The 16,412-nt window shown below is 40.2% G+C and overlaps 1 protein-coding gene across 3 annotated transcripts in view; it reads left to right on the forward strand.

The window, feature by feature from the left end:
- The window catches only part of USP24 (ubiquitin specific peptidase 24), a 61,061-nt gene that overhangs the window by 36,741 nt on the left and 7,908 nt on the right, over window positions 1-16,412 (forward strand). For 2 of the 3 annotated variants that reach the window (XM_063407012.1, XM_063407014.1), the window contains 28 exons: window positions 278-373; window positions 515-743; window positions 1,903-2,062; window positions 2,335-2,490; window positions 3,036-3,106; window positions 3,727-3,887; window positions 4,304-4,365; window positions 4,706-4,897; window positions 5,137-5,254; window positions 6,047-6,191; window positions 6,882-7,001; window positions 7,230-7,355; window positions 7,567-7,665; window positions 7,878-7,960; window positions 8,172-8,313; window positions 8,637-8,756; window positions 9,142-9,365; window positions 9,772-9,896; window positions 10,441-10,582; window positions 10,883-11,033; window positions 12,057-12,152; window positions 12,797-12,900; window positions 12,985-13,098; window positions 13,855-13,951; window positions 14,152-14,268; window positions 14,880-14,972; window positions 15,290-15,395; window positions 16,255-16,376. In XM_063407012.1, coding sequence (XP_063263082.1) covers window positions 278-373; window positions 515-743; window positions 1,903-2,062; window positions 2,335-2,490; window positions 3,036-3,106; window positions 3,727-3,887; window positions 4,304-4,365; window positions 4,706-4,897; window positions 5,137-5,254; window positions 6,047-6,191; window positions 6,882-7,001; window positions 7,230-7,355; window positions 7,567-7,665; window positions 7,878-7,960; window positions 8,172-8,313; window positions 8,637-8,756; window positions 9,142-9,365; window positions 9,772-9,896; window positions 10,441-10,582; window positions 10,883-11,033; window positions 12,057-12,152; window positions 12,797-12,900; window positions 12,985-13,098; window positions 13,855-13,951; window positions 14,152-14,268; window positions 14,880-14,972; window positions 15,290-15,395; window positions 16,255-16,376 — 3,571 coding nt within the window. The remainder of the gene's footprint in view (window positions 1-277; window positions 374-514; window positions 744-1,902; window positions 2,063-2,334; window positions 2,491-3,035; window positions 3,107-3,726; window positions 3,888-4,303; window positions 4,366-4,705; window positions 4,898-5,136; window positions 5,255-6,046; window positions 6,192-6,881; window positions 7,002-7,229; window positions 7,356-7,566; window positions 7,666-7,877; window positions 7,961-8,171; window positions 8,314-8,636; window positions 8,757-9,141; window positions 9,366-9,771; window positions 9,897-10,440; window positions 10,583-10,882; window positions 11,034-12,056; window positions 12,153-12,796; window positions 12,901-12,984; window positions 13,099-13,854; window positions 13,952-14,151; window positions 14,269-14,879; window positions 14,973-15,289; window positions 15,396-16,254; window positions 16,377-16,412) is intronic. The other variant, XM_063407013.1, reaches the window with a different exon arrangement.

Consider the following 16,412-nt stretch of genomic DNA (forward strand, 5'->3'; position numbering starts at 1 on the left):
GATTGTGTGAGATTTATCAAGTATACTTTGCTCTTAGTAATTCTATCCATGACACTCCTCTGCCCAAGAGATCCTGAAACATTTTCCAGCAGGAGCAGAAAGCTTCCATCTGTAAATAAAAAAGGGGAAAATGGGGATGTTGGCCTCCAAAGAAGTCACTTTGAAGTGGGACTCAGCTGAATGAATAGGAGAAAGGAAAGACAGAGACAAATTAATTGCAGCTCTCCTAATGTGAAATATTTCCAAATGGATTCACTCTTATCAATTTGTTTTAAAGTTTGGTGGTGAATGTGATGCAGAGAGATTCCATCCCATCAGAGGTGGACTATGAAACAAGACAAGGAGTCTATTCCATCTGCCTGCAGCTTGCAAGGTATGTAATTGCTTCTCACTGGAGAAAGCACTGCTTTCTTGGCTTTTAGAACACTTAAGGTTAATTGGTACTTTGAGTTGTGTTTCATTCACTCCGCGAGCGTTCAGATCCAAGCTTGATATTTTCACTCCATGAATGCAGGTTCTTGCTGGTTGGCCAGACCCTGCCCACGCTGCTGGATGAGGATTTCATGAAGGATGGGGTGGAAGCTCTGTCCTCACGGCCCTTCCGCAACGTGAGCCGGCAGGGCAGCAGGCAGATGAGCATCTGCGGGACCCCGGAGAAGTCCTCCTACCGCCAGCTCTCTGTGTCTGACAGGTCCTCCATCAGGGTGGAGGAAATCATCCCAGCTGCACGAGTTGCCATACAAGTGAGGAAGTGTTTGGTGGTTTTGATGTAGCAGTGTCATCTCCAACCACAGCTGTGTAACTCTGAGATTTTATATCAGTCTTTTATACAGGTTTTTTGCCCTGGCTGCATGTAAAAGCCTCTGAAAATCTTGACCATCAGTCTCTCTGCCAGCCTTGATCTGAAATTTAACTTATTCTCATGAATTATTTTGGCACTACGAAGGGAAGCAGTATCCCAAAAGTGCTTACAAGAAATAGATGTACATAGAAATCTTACTTGTGGTTTATCTCCAAGTAGTTGCGAGAGTTGCCATACAAGTAAGGAAGTGTTTGGTGGTTTTGATGTAGCAGTGTCATCTCCAACCACAGCTATGTAACTCTGAGATTTTTAATCAATGTCTTTTATACAGGTTTTTTGCCCTGGCTGCATGTAAAAGCCTCTGAAAATCTTGACCATCAGTCTCTCTGCCAGTCTTGATCTGAATTTTAACTTATTCTCATGGATTATTTTGGCACTACAAAGGGAAGCAGTACCCCAAAAGTGCTTACAAGAAATAGATGTACACAGAAATGTTACTTGTGGTTTATCTTCAGTCATGCTTAACTCTTAAGATCTTACTCCTAATAATTTTCTGTGAATTGAAAGGAGAAGATTGCTGCTTGAACTTGTAGCTTTATAATCCATGATACTTTGAATCAGAAAGAATTGGATAAATTTAGGTTTTTTTTTCAAATAGCTCATTAAAAATTAAATTTGCTTGATGATACTGTGGAGAAAAAGGAAACTTTTTATTTTCTGTACCTTAAAAAAGTTATTTGAAAGCCCATTGAGTCCAGTTGAAAGAAACTTCATAGTTAATGTGACAAGTGTGCTGTGTTAGGTTGTTGGGCAGTGCTTCCCAAATGGATTGAACGACTGAAATCAGCATGCCTGCCTCCAGATAGGTGGTAAGAGGATCTATCCTCTTGGGCAATTACCAAGTTAATTACTTCTCCTAAGATAGCAATACTAATCTCTCATTGGGAACAAAGACTCTTGAATCCTTGTATAGAGAAGAGAGAGGAAAACAAATGTAAATGTCAATTTGACACGATCCAGAAGACACATTCCTGTTATCCCTGTGTTTAACACAGACTGTTGGCTATCACAGAGGTAACTGCTGTTTCTTGTTCCTGCAGACCATGGAGGTGAATGATTTCACCTCCACCGTGGCTTGTTTCATGCGCCTCTCGTGGGCTGCTGCTGCAGGACGCCTGGACCTCGTGGGAAGTAGTCAGCCCATCAAAGAGAGCAACACTCTCCTTCCTGCTTTGATTAGAAACAGACTTAGCAGCTCAGGTGGGTGTCCCTAAATCAGTCTAAAAGCATTCGGTTTAATCTTAATTGAGCACTTCAGGAGCGTGAAGCTGAATTCATTGGATGTTCATCCTCTTGGGTCTCCTCCAGCTTGGGACATTATACACTTAAATTACAAAAAATCTGAGCAAACTCATCTACATTCACCAGGCATTCAGAGAAGTTTTTAAATTGCAGAGAACTGACCAAAAGCTGAAAACATCTGAGTAAAATTTAGTGAATTACAGCACTTGTTGTGTTTTGTTTTAATGCAGGGAGTAACTGCAGTTCGGGAAGCGAAGGGGAGCCCACGGCGCTGCACGCTGGGATCTGTGTGAGGCAGCAGTCTGTGTCCACCAAAGATGCTCTCATTGCTGGGGAAGCCTTGTCTCTCCTAGTAACCTGCCTTCAGCTACGTAGTCAGCAGCTAGGTATGGGAAAAAATTGGATTATTCACTATTTGGAGTATAAGCCAGGTGGGAAGAGGATTTTGGATACAGTCAAGTGAAGAAAAAATAATGAGAAACTTGTAGCTTTGTTAGCTGAGACAGGTCAAGCTGAAAACACAACATTTCATTTCAAATTACAGGGATTTTTGATTTCCAGGACTGGAATAAAGCATGTAGTGCAGTGCCTTGGTGAAGTGTTTTGGGAAAGCTGACTTACTGCCAGAATATAAATATTTGCACTGCCTTTGAAGTCTGTAATTCTGTAAGTGTTGCTGTTTGCATAGCTCCTGTTGAGTACTTGAGTCTTTGTGTATAGGAAGTGTAAACACTGCTGGTGGAGGAAGGCAAGGAAAATGCTGTTTTATCATGGTGGCAGCCTCTGGTGAGGGAAGGAGATCAGGAAATAGCCTTTATTGCTTTTCTGTATTGATGTCCTCTAGGTCCTGTGGCATTTTAATGCAAGACTGTAACTGATTTATTTTAAAATATTATTTTTAATGAGATAGCCTGGTACTGTTCTGTTCCAGGATCTTTTTACAATTTGCCTTGTGTTGCTGATTTCATCATTGATATTCTGCTTGGATCACCAAGTGCTGAGGTGAGGATCTTCCTCTGAAAACTTTCTAAATGCTCCTTCTGAAATGTGTATGTCTTGATAATTTCATATAGTCTGAATATAAAATTGTTCATTGCAAGTATTCCTAGATACTAGCATTTGAATAAATAACCTTTGTATAATTGTTAATAGTTCTAGGATCTGGTAATGGGTTGATAGAAGATGCTGTAGTATTACATTTTCTAGGCTTGTTTCATCCATGAGATGCACAGGACTGTGCTGTGACCACTCTAAAGAAAACAGTCTAATTTTGGTGACACAAATTCTGTAAAACTAAGACTTTAGGGAAAGTTTCAAGTAACTTTGATTCGGGTAAAATTTAATGGATTCTTCTGAACTTTTGAAATTTTATTTCAAGTGTCAGAACCCTCCTAAAAATCAATATTTTTGATTTAATATTATCTTGGATGTTCTATTTTCACTCAAGGATGAACAGGGTTTGTTAAATTTCCCAACACCCTGGCTGGTGGGTGCAGAGCTCCTAGCCTGCTTTGCACCATTGCAATGTCCATTTTTTCTGTGAGATTTCTAACATAAGAGGAGTGTGGGGATTTCTGCAGCCCTGCAGTAACTGCTGGTGTTTGCCAATGCCCCTGCTGCAGATTCGTCGCGTTGCCTGTGACCAGCTGTACACCCTTAGCCAGACAGACACATCAGCTCACCCAGACGTACAAAAGCCAAACCAGTTCCTCCTGAGCGTTGTTCTTGGGGCCCAGCTGCCTCTCTGGTCACCAACCAGCATCATGAGAGGAATCAACCAGAGGTGAGTCACACTTGTGGTTATTGACAAAGCAAATTTGACATATTTTGGAATGGGGAGCACTGTGGAAGCTCTGAGGAAAAAGGGATTAGCTCTTGGCAAGTGTTGGAAGAAGGCGTCCTGCAATTTCTGGAGGAGTAACTGAGAAGTTAAAGCACGTTGTTTTATTGTCAGCTGCTAGAACAACTAACTAGAATTGCTATGAGATGAGAGAAGAAATGAGGATTAAATATGATTTCTAACATTCAGAAGTAGCTGTTGGGAAGGATTTTTTTTTTAAGCTGCAGCATGCAGGAGCACATCTAGATGGTTGTGCTGCTTTGGGCTAGATGGACATAGCACACAGACTTTACAGACAACTGGTTAGAGAAAAGTTTATTATTTTAAGTATACCTTTCTTGTATTTATATCTATTTCAGACTTTTGTCCCAGTGTACAGAATACTTTGACCTGAGATGTCAATTACTGGATGACCTGACATGTAAGTATGTGCAGACACGTGACTCAGTCATTCTGATGGCAGCTTCCAAGCTTACCTTCCTTTTTAGAAAACATGTAGAATTGCCTGCAGAAAGGGGTTACTGCCCCTTGAACTGAGACTGACCTGCCAGTGACTGTCCTGTGCCTGGCATGCTCTGTTCTTGGAACTGGGTAGCTCGTTCCTTCTGGAGAGTGAACCGAGTTCCTTGGTGGATGGTTTGCTTGATACACATAGAGGCAAAACTAGACCATTACCAAACCGTTTGAAATTCTTTGTATTTATATTCTACATTTCCAAAGCTGCTAATTTTTACTGTGTTCCTTTTTTTTCTCCCTTGCAGCATCAGAAATGGAGCAGCTGAAGATAAGCCCAGCTGCCATGCTGGAAGATGAGATCACTTGGCTGGACAATTTCGAGCCCAACCGCACGGCCGAGTGTGAGACTAGTGAGGCTGATAACATCCTGCTAGCAGGACACTTGAGGCTCATCAAGACTCTCCTGTCACTCTGTGGGGCAGAGAAGGAAATGGTTGGTGAGTATTCCTCTTTAAATTGCCTAGACTGGTGTGGATTCTGCATTAACAGTCCTGTGAAGACATCAGCAGAAGCGATACAGATCTGTAAGAACTGATTTTGGCAGTACCTTTAGTATTTGATAGAACATTTGTTGATGTGATGCTATGAAGTGATTTTTGTTGTTATGAAACACCTTTTTGGCATTTGCAGTGATAATGTAAGTATTTAACAGTAGGTGTGGATTGCTGTGTTTCAGGTTCATCTCTGATTAAGCCATTGTTGGATGATTTCCTGTTCCGAGCATCCCGGATTATTCTGAACAGCCATTCCCCAGCAGGCAGTGCTGCAATCAGTCAGCAAGACTTCCATCCAAAGTAAAAATCCTTTTTTTTATTGATGTTGAGTTTTGTCTTGAATGTCATGAATGCAAATGTCAATATTAAATCCTGCAGACAGTAGGATATAATACCAGTGGAGGAGCATTTCTCCAGCTTTCTACACTTCCCAAATAGCATTTTATACCATTTTTTGTGATCCAATATCCTTGCATTTCTGGACTTCAAAGTCTGTGCTTTGTTAGATCAATGATGAACTTCAGGCACAACTAAGTGCTGATTTCATGAGTCCAAAGAATATTCCTTTAGCTCATTACTGCTTAGGAAGTTGGCTAAATTGGAGCATGAGCAGGTTTTGCACTGGGCCAGCTCAGGTCTAAGCTCATCTCTTGTGGCAAAGATTTTGTCTGGCTTAGCTCTTCCCAAACTTTCCTCCCTGTAACAAAAAGTCATTTTGTCTCCATCAGCGTTACATGATTGAGAGTATCTGTGTCTATTTGTCCTCAGGCATGCAACCAATTCTGTGTCCTCTTTTAGAGCACCTCCTTTTCCTTGCTACTGAATGTTAACAAGTCTATCCATGTCAGTAAAGGCGGCTTAAAGGAGTATTCCTCTTGCCACTCTTCTCATTGGATTCTTCCCCATTTTCCTACCCCAAGAAAAAAAAAAAAAAAGAAAAAAATAGCACTCTGCAGTCCCTCAGGAGTGTTTAATCACTCAAAGCGTTCTTCAGAACATTAATTGTTGCTTGTTCTGAGTAATACAGCTCTTTGGAATTAGAAATAATTGAATCATCTAGCCAGTAGATCTCAGATGTGGTTTTCTTTCCAGGTGCAGTACAGCAGACAGCAGATTAGCTGCTTATGAAGTGCTGGTAATGCTGGCTGATAGCTCACCCTCCAATCTCCAGCTTATTACAAAGGAGCTGCTTTCTATGCACCACCAGTGTGACCCTGCACTCACCAAGGAGTTTGATGTAAGCAAGAAGCCTTTTTTATTTGTGTTTGCATGGTTTGGAGTTCTCTGCATGGTTTTATTTTGTTGCTTCATTCATGAAATTTCCATGGTCTTCAATTTGAAATTACACAGTGCAGCTAAGGATAAATACAGACACATTTGATCTTCTTCCAGCATGTCTTTGTCTGTTATTATCTGAGTAAGGAAGAAATATTTCCTAAATATCACAAATTTTATTTATTATTACATTTTAGGCCATTTTCAACAGTGTTGTGCAATGTGTTAAATATTTAAATGACCACATACTGTGGTCTTGCAGTTTTTCAGAATTTGTATTCCTGGATCTCCCTTAAATTCTTCAAGAGAGAATGTTTTTAAACTGAAGGAGAGTTGTGTTAGGTTACATATTAGGAAGAAACTTTTCCCTGTGAGGGTGGGGAGGCCCTGGCACAGGGTGTTCAGGGAGGCTGTGGCTGTCCCTGGATCCCTGGAAGTGTCCCAGGCCAGGCTGGATGGGGCTGGGAGCAACCTGGGACAGTGGGAGGTGTCCCTGCCCATGGCAGGGGCGTGGAGCTGGATTAAAGTCCCTTCCAACTCAAACCATTCTGTGATTCTACAGTATAAAGGTGGCTCTAAATGCTAGAGAATGTTGTTGGAGTCTCATGGGTTTTATAAGTTATTGAGACAAAAAATGTGTTTGTCATTCTAGTACCTTCCACCCGTGGACAGTCGCTCCATTTCTGGATTTGTGGGGCTGAAGAATGGTGGTGCTACTTGTTACATGAATGCTGTTTTCCAGCAGCTGTATATGCAGCCTGGTCTCCCTGAGGTAATTAGTTCAGCATCCAATAAAGTCCTCTTTTTGGAATTAGTTTCACTTGAACCACTTCATCTTAGCAGCATTCGTAAATAAGCTATAAAATAAAAAGTCAACTGTGTATGTAGGAATATGCACAATAAATACATAAATTTTAAGTTGTAGTGCTGTGTGCCCTGACAGCTTACAGTAATGATTTTTCCAAAAAACAATTTAATAAGGTTATTTGTTTCCTTCCAGGCCTTGCTTTCCATTGATGATGATACAGACAATCCTGATGATAATGTGTTCTATCAAGTTCAATCTCTCTTTGGTCATTTGATGGAAAGCAAGCTACAGTATTATGTACCTGAGAACTTTTGGAAGGTATTGCATCTTTTTTTTTTTAGAATCTATAGCTTTTCTACCTAAAAAGTAATCATTTATTCAGCTTTTTCTCATTGCAAAATTTATGAAGCAAGTTCTAATTCAAAAAATCAAAACATGTTAAATAACAAATTCATATTAAAAAATTACTTTTCTTAGTGATATATGTATGAAACAACCACCTTTGAACATATATTTGTATTTTATATAGATTTTCAAGATGTGGAATAAGGAACTTTATGTTAGAGAGCAACAGGATGCTTATGAGTTCTTCACCAGTCTTATAGATCAAATGGATGAGTACCTCAAGGTAAAAACCTCAGCAATTTCTTTTCTGGTTCATATGCATATCCTTGGTACCTTTTTTTCTCTTTTTACTTTGATCTTTAGAAAAGAAGGCAGAGAGCCATTTGACTTATTTAATAATCTGCACAATATTCAGGAGTTTAAAGTTCCTACTGATTTCTTGATCTTCCACCCTGCAATATATCCAACTGATGTCTGACTTTATACCTCCAACAGAAAATAGGAAGAGATCAAATATTTAAGAATACTTTTCAAGGAATCTTCTCTGATCAGAAGATCTGCAAGGACTGTCCTCACAGGTAATGTCACATTTAGTGCTTCAGTTACAAAGTTATGTGCTCCCAGAACTATTAAAATATGCAGGTCAAAGTAGCACTGGAAAGTAGAAAAATGCCCCTGTGAGCATCACAGCTTTGGTAGCTGTGGGAAAAATGCAATATTCTTTCCTAAACCTGTGTCTTGTTCCTGCCAGTTGGGTAAGCCCTAATCTGTTTTTCTTCTTGAATTTAGGTATGAGCGTGAGGAAGCCTTCATGGCTCTCAACCTTGGTGTGACTTCATGTCAAAGCCTGGAAATATCACTGGATCAGTTTGTTAGAGGAGAGGTTCTGGAAGGAAGCAATGCATACTACTGTGAAAAGTGTGAAGAAAAGGTATTCATTCTTCATTTTTGTAAAAGAAGAGTCATGTGCAGTTTGATGTTTTCTAATCATTACATGGTCATGGAAACCATGCTTAGATGCTGCTCACTCTTGCTGCATTGAAGACAAAAGGTTCAGTGCCTGTAACTCATGTTGTAAACTAAAAATTCTGAGGGATGGCAGGATGGTAAAGTTTTGTGTAACATATTGAGATGTATCCCAGAAATCCTGGACACCCTGCTTCCCATGGCTGGATTTCCACTGTGGATCTCTAGAAGGATGCTGAGGATTGCCTGGGGTATCAGATGGAGGTGATATTCTTGTTTCTTTTCAAGAGAACTACAGTGAAGCGGACCTGCATTAAAGTCTTGCCGAGCCTGCTGGTGATCCACCTGATGAGATTTGGCTTTGACTGGGAGAGCGGCCGTTCTATTAAATATGATGAACAAATAAGGGTAAGAAAACCTTTCTTGGTGGTGCCTTCCCCCCCTACACTGTGTAATGGACTCTCATTCTTCCTGTTCATTTCTCCTTCTTTTCCCCACGTTTTGATGCAGGGATTTTGAGTAGGTGGTACACTCACAATGTGGTAGTGCTACAGAAAATAAGTTTTTTTCCTTAGAGCTTTCCTTGTTTACAGCATTCTCAGGGTCCTTTCAGAAAGCAAGGCAAAACACCTCCTTAAAGAGAATTTTTTAGTATCTCTGTAATAAGCATAAGAAGTTCCATTTTTTTCCTTTGGTGTTCCCAATGTGGGAAGTACTGATACCATTCTCATAAAATTACACAAAGCGTGTACACACTGCGACATCGATTAATCCAAAATCTCTCTTCAAACAGTTTCCCTGGATGCTGAACATGGAGCCTTACACTGTGTCAGGGATGGCTCGTCAGGACTCGTCCTCAGAAGTGGGGGAAAACGGCAGGAGCACAGACCAGGGAGGAGGAGGAGGCTCCCCGAGGAAGAAAGTCGCCCCTACAGAAAACTACGAGCTGGTGGGTGTGATCGTCCACAGCGGCCAGGCTCATGCAGGGCACTACTACTCCTTCATCAAGGACAGGAGGTAACGGGCAAGAAGGTTTGTGGGGGAGGTTTGAGAGCTGTCTAAAGGCTTCTTGTTCTGAGAAGGTGCATGGAGCCATCCAGAGCTCTACTGGAACCACTCCTCCCTTTCTCAACACAATGACACGGTGATATGGGACATCGTAGAATAAAATGCTCATTAATTCTTGTGTACGTTGTGTTACAGTTTAAGGGCTTCCTGTGGCACTGAGCTTCTCATAGTTTTAATCAAGGTTATTTTTTAAAATGCAGCTTTGACATCAGTTGAACTAAGCTTTCTTCTCACTGTCAAAACAAATGCGAGTTCAGGCTTGTCACTTCTAGGCTATTCAGGGTGGTTTGTTATTTTTACTGAGACAATCAACTAACGTTGTTTCTGTTCTGTTTCTGTTCTGTTTTGATCACAGAGGATGTGGAAAAGGAAAGTGGTATAAATTTAATGACACCGTTGTTGAAGAATTTGATTTGACTGATGAAACCCTGGAATATGAATGTTTTGGTGGAGAGTACAGGCCTAAAGTCTATGATCAATGTAAGCAGAAATACAGACTGATTTACAGTAGCTTCATATTTCCTACTGATTTCAGTAGCAGTAGAGCTTAGTCCATTATAGGTACTTTGAGTTACTTGGACTAATAATCCTCCTGAACCGTTTTTTCCCTAAAGCCTTCCCTTTACTGAAGGACAGAACAGCTTGTGTATGGCCTAATATGAATTGAACCATATTGTTCAGCACTTTGTAGACTTAATGGAAAGCAAAATGGCACCTTGTTAGTGTAGTTTTTAAAAAACCCCAACCAAACATAAAAGAGCCCTTATTTTAGGCTAGTGACTTCATAGAAAACTGTGTGGCATCATATTGTTGAATTTTTCAATGCTTTAAGGAATTTATTCCAAGTACATTTCCAATATTCACCTGTTTCATAGTTCAGACAGCTTTAATCACTGACACAGGCTGATGTTTTGACCTGACAAATTTACACTGCTGCAGTTCACATTACTTGTACCCCCAGTTTTGCTTCCACATAGGAATGGGAAAGGTCCTAAACCTTCAAGGGCCTTTTTTTTCCCCACAGCAAACCCCTACCCCGACGTGCGCCGGCGCTACTGGAACGCCTACATGCTGTTCTACCAGAGGGTGTCTGAGCAGAACTCTCCTGTCCTCCCCAAGAAGAGCAGAGTCAGTGTCGTGCGACAGGAGGCTGAGGACCTCTCCTTGTAAGTTCCTCTTGCATCCATAAAGGTTTCTCTCATATTCATACCTAGACCTGTCTCCACAACTAAGAGTTGAGTGATTTCTGTCCTGTATTCACCCTTCTGTTGTTTTGGGTTGGTTTTTAAGCTGCTTGTTAACTATTAACTATTGCAGCAAGTTCAAGCGGACTGACAGCCTCGAGAAACATTCAGGCTGTCATCAAAATTACCTTAAGATCACTCTGGCTGCACTGGTATTTTATACCTAAACCATAGATTTGTTGTAGGATTTCTTTATTCACCTCCAGCTTGTTTTTATTTCAGATCTGCTCCCTCTTCACCAGAAATTTCACCCCAGTCATCCCCTCGACCCCACAGGCCCAACAGTGACCGTCTCTCCATCTTGACTAAGCTGGTTCGGAAAGGAGAGAAAAAAGGACTTTTTGTAGAGAAAATGCCTGTGCGGATATATCAGGTAGAGCACCCTGAAAGTGGCAACAAAATTCTGCTCATGTAAAATTTGAGCACTCAGTGAAAGAAACACAGTAACTTCTAAAGAGAATTGAAGTCATTCCCTTGTAGCAAAACTAGAGAGCAGTTCAGGATTCTGACATGAAGTTACTAACAAGCTATTTAGTGATATCTTATTGTAAGTTTTGCTGTACCTTCTCACAAAACAGGCCCATCAATTCTTTGCTTTGAAGAAACTGCAGGCAGATGAATCAAACATGAGAGCTGGCAGCAGTCAGCATGCAGGCAGGGAGAGACAACAGCAGAGAAGGTGCTTCATTTGGAGTACACTTGAGGAGTAATGGAGATGATGGCAAATTACAGTGATCCTCAAGTTCTTGAGTTGACAAGAATGTAGAAAGAGGAGGAGCAGTGAAGAGAGCCTGCATCACACACTCAGGGAGAATAAACCCTGCAGGCTGTGTCTGGCCCTCCACATGGGCTGTTTCAGGGCATTAACAGCCACTTTGGGTATTCTTGTATCTGGGATTGTGTTGTTACAATGAACAGAACTTGGCTCAAATTTATTGAGAGTCTTTCAGCAAAATCTCATTTGAAAAAAGAAGGACTTGGCATTTAATACCTCATTGTGGCTGCAGCTTGTAATTACACCAGGAGTCCTTGTTCTCTGCATCTAAATTTGGTAGGCAAGCCTTTCTGATTTGAGGAGTGTTCTCTTTGCTTGTGTATTAAAAACAAGCAAAAAATAGAATTTAACTGCAATTTCTTCCTTTTTTCCCTTAATGGCCAAATGATTAAGTCCGTCATCTGTTGTTTTGTAATATCTTTGAAAGAAAATCACTGGTTTTATACCAGATCCTCTAAGTCTCCTGTATGTATTTTTCCCTCTGCTGAAGTAGTGATTCAGAAGAAACAGAGTAAGTTTGACACTGATTTTTAAACACCACACATTTACATAAAAGATGAAGTTTTAGTTAGAGAAGCGTATTTTGACAACATTTTTTTTTGCTTTCTCTTACTTTCATAGATGGTGAGAGATGAAAACTTGAAATTTATGAAGAACAGAGATGTGTACAGTAGTGACTACTTCAGTTTTGTTCTGTCTTTAGCTTCCCTGAATGCTGTAAGTACCTCGATTTTAATCTTAGAGTGTTCACAGTATGTTGGGTAAAATGGCCAGAAGAGCTGTTTGGGTCAAACCAGGAAAACAGGAAGAGTTGACATGATTTTGCTTTTCCAGACAAGCTGTTCCTTGTCTCCAGTAATTTTTGATGCTGTTGATAACATCTGTCTCAAAGCAAGCTCCAGCCTCCTTTTCTCATACTGGGAGGAACAACATTTTGGCCCAGTAAAATTTATTTAATAAACCATACCTTTTATAATGATGCAAACTGAGCTCTAGAGGGACAGAAATCCCTTTCCATATGTCAAGTCCAAAAGTTGGTATTAATTACCTCAAAGTTGATAGAGTTTAATTGGCAATAGTTTCTTAATTACGTGTTTCTAAACGGAGTCATAAACAAACAGCATTTATTAAATTTTTGAAATGCACAGATCTAGTTGGTCTTACAGCAAGTTTGCTCCTGTTTTAGCATATTTATTAATGAGCACAGTCAGCACTGGAGACTGACTTAGCACAGAAAAATGCTGTGGTTGGTTTTTTCCAACTGAAGCAAATAACTTGACTGGAACGTGTTGATGTATTTAAGAGACAGCATGTGCTGCAGGCATCCTTCTGCTCTGGAGTAAATCTGATATTTCTTTCAGACTAAGGTAAAGCATCCCTATTATCCCTGCATGGCAAAGGTGAGCTTACAGCTGGCAGTCCAATTCCTCTTCCAAACCTATCTCCGAACCAAGAAGAAACTCAGGTGAGGCAAACAAGCAGCATGGTTTCACTTTGGGAGGTGTTTGTTCCTCCTGGGTTACTGACAGCTGTCCCTGTTTTGTTGAAGGGCTGATACAGAAGAATGGATTGCCACCATTGATGCACTGCTCTCCAAAAGCATTGATGCTTGTCAGTGGCTGGTTGAGTATTTCGTTGGGCCAGAGGGCCGGGAGCTTGTGAAGTAAGTCCTGGTGATTCTGTCTGAGGTGTTTTGTGTCTCAGGTGTGGATAAAGCTTCCTCATAACATGATCTGGCCTAGACTGAGGTATTCTCAAAGAGTTGACTGTGCACATTCTTTAAATAAACACTTTAGATAGTGACTTGGAGTTTTATTTCTAGTATTTTCTCTGTGCAGCTTTCTGAGAATGTTGAAAATCAAATCAGATAGTGCAGTGTGGAGGAGGAGGATGCAGGTGATGAATTCAGTGAAGGGACTTGGAAAGGGTTTAGGTTTGTGTGGTCAGCCCTGCAAGTGGTGGGAAAGGAGAGCATGGTGAAAGTGTTGGGGTAAGTTAAATACTTACCTGACAAAGATCACAGATAAACTGGAAAGATTTTCTTCTTGCCAAGCTAAGGATCAGCTATAGGTTCTTTAAAAAATTATTTGAGATCTAACATGCTGAAAGAAGTGTGTCAGTGTAAAGAAAATGTTATCTTTTAATTTGCATTGAAAAACAGCATCCTATAAGAGCTTTTAGAGGGTTTTTTTTATTTAAATGAATAAATATATTAACAGGGACATTATAGGCCTTACTACAAACAGGATTGTGTGAAAGTGAGTTAAAGCTCACCCACAAAAGTACAATACCAAATGTATTTAGACTATTAAAATAACGTGTATTAAAATAATAAGTACTACACACCACATTTAATCACAGCAGCTGTGTGTACATGTTGATCCCAGTTCTCCCTGCAGCTTCACCTTTTCTCTTCCAGAACTTTCCTGCTGGAATGCAGCGTGAGGGAGGTGCGAGTTGCTGTGGCCACTATCCTTGAAAAAACCCTCGACAGTGCCTTGCTTTATCAGGAGAAGGTCAGTGAGTGTCCCCTCCTCTCCAAACATCCCTTGCTTGGCTCTCCCTGGTGCCTCTTGCTCTGTGTGAGCTGATCCTGCCTGTAGCTCTTCATTTCTGGAGTAACTTAATGCTCATCTCTCCCTGCCCAGTGAAAACACTTTGGGTTTTTAAGCAGTAGACAGCTCTTTACATTCAAAATCTTTTTTTTTTCACACAGTTAAAAACTCTACATCAGTTACTGGAGGTGCTACTTGGTCTACTGGATAAAGATGTACCTGAAAACTGTAAAAACTGTGCTCAGTACTTTTTGCTATTCAATAACTTTGTACAGAAGGTAAGAAAACATTGTTTTCTCATAGCTGTTTAAATTTTAAAAGACAGTAATAAAGCAGCTAGTGATCATTATTCATAGAAGGATTTGCAGCACAGTAAAACTCAGAACTTCTATTAGTAGTAATTGGGTTTGTTTTGATTTGTTTTTTAGATAAATGGTTAGAATAATGGATTAGGATAAAACCACATAAAATATACTAATGGAAAATATCATTTCCATCTGAATTCTGGTTGTTTGGAAGGGTTATATGGGTTTCTTCTTAAAATATATATATATGTATATATATTAAAAAGTCAAGCATTCAGGATTTTTATTCTATGGGGAGCAGAATAACTGACTGAATTTACTCTTTCTACTTCTCCATACTTTTTGCCTTCTTTTTTTCTTGGAAAACATTTATTGTGCATCTGCTGATTCTGCTCTGGTTTGTGTAATGTGCTGTGTAGAAATGAAACAGCTCTTTAGCAGTTTATCTTCTTGGTCTGCGTTGGGATATTATGGGGGTTTTAGAGTGGAAAATGCAGGTTTTAGCCTGTGCATTTTCCTTTTGTTCTCTTGAGCACTCATTCTTCACCTGACAGGAAGGTAATTTGTTGTTTTTGTCCTTACAGCAGGGAATAAGGGCTAGCAGTCTTCTCCTCAGACACTCTGCCCTGAGGCACATGGTCAACTTTCTCCTTGGCCCCAACAGGCAGAGCAATCAGGTACAGTTGTGTTGTGCTGTCCTTTGGCCATCCCCACGTTTTTTATGATGTTTAAATGATGAATAAATACTTCTCATGTAGTAGAACAGACAAATCCTTCAATTATTCTGTAAACCTCTTGCAGTGTGAGCCCAACTATGTGTAGTTAGCATGGAAATAACTATTTTGGTAGAAGTGAGCACGATGTTTGTGATAATAATAAAATTTTTACCCACTCCGAAATATTAGACCATGGTGGTGGACTGTAAGAACGTTATTTTGGCTTGACAAAGTCAATTAAATAACCCAAAGTTAATTAAATCTGTCTTTGGCTCAAGCAGAACCGCAGGTGGAGTTCAGCACAGGCACGTGAGTTTGGATACCTTCACAACACTGTAGCACTGCTTGTCTTGCACTCTGATGTCTCCTCACAAAGAAATGTTGGTAAGAATTGTGGGGTTTGTCTTTTGGTGACTTGGCAATTCAGTTACATCCACTGGGAGTAACTTAATATTAGTGAGGAAAATACTGTAATTTTGAATTTAAGGCAGAAGTGGTTAATACAAGTTTGATTACTTCTGATTTTGCTGTAAATGCATTGAGAGGCTGTGGCAAACAGGTAGTATTTTGGGGGAAGGAAGTCTTGATACTAATAGTTTTGTACCTTCTTTCCTTCTCCATGTGCCTAAAAGGTCTTTCCTGATGTGAGTGGAGCTGTGTTGTTGGCTGAACAAACTCACAGGCTGTATTTTTTTAGACTTGTGCTGTCTTTTGCTAATCTAAAGGGCAGTATTTAGACTAAGCTACTGAATAACAAACAATTAAACACTCTCCTAGTTACTTCTTACAAGAGGCAGAAGTATCCAAATAAAGATAATAAAGGACTAAGTTAAAATCTTCAGTTTCCCGAGGGAGGAATTTGATGTTCTCTTTTAAAAGAATAACTTAATTTCTATCTGATGTTGAAAGCAGTCAAAAATCAGAAGGTAACAGGAGAAGTATAAATATTCTAGATATGATGAATGTGCAAAAGTGATTGGGAGCAAAACTAAAGCTCAAAGTACTGCTAGTCTGTGGGCATTTTGCTTTGACCTTCCTGCAGTTCTTTTGTCTGCTGTCACTAAAACAAGCAACGCTTCAATGTGCAAGAGATTTGTTACTTGGAGTGGTAGCACATGAGCTATAAACCAGTTGAGATGAGTGTCAGGAGGGATTTCATGGTGCCAGATGAGCAGCAGTGTCTTCAAGGTGTGTTAGAACGAACTAATCTATGAGTGGATTGTTTTTGTATTTGCTGTTATAGCTCCTGGTCTCTTTAAGCAGCGTCCACCTCTCAGCATCACCGCTTCAGGGCCGCTTCTGGCGCTCCATGAGGAGGTGGAAGCCTTGCTATTCCTGTCTGAGGGAAAACCCTACTTAATGGAGGTATCTGTTCTGAATTCTGCCCTGCTTGAACCTAAA

Source organism: Prinia subflava, chromosome 10 (genome assembly GCF_021018805.1).
Source record: "Prinia subflava isolate CZ2003 ecotype Zambia chromosome 10, Cam_Psub_1.2, whole genome shotgun sequence".
NCBI lineage: Eukaryota > Metazoa > Chordata > Aves > Passeriformes > Cisticolidae > Prinia > Prinia subflava.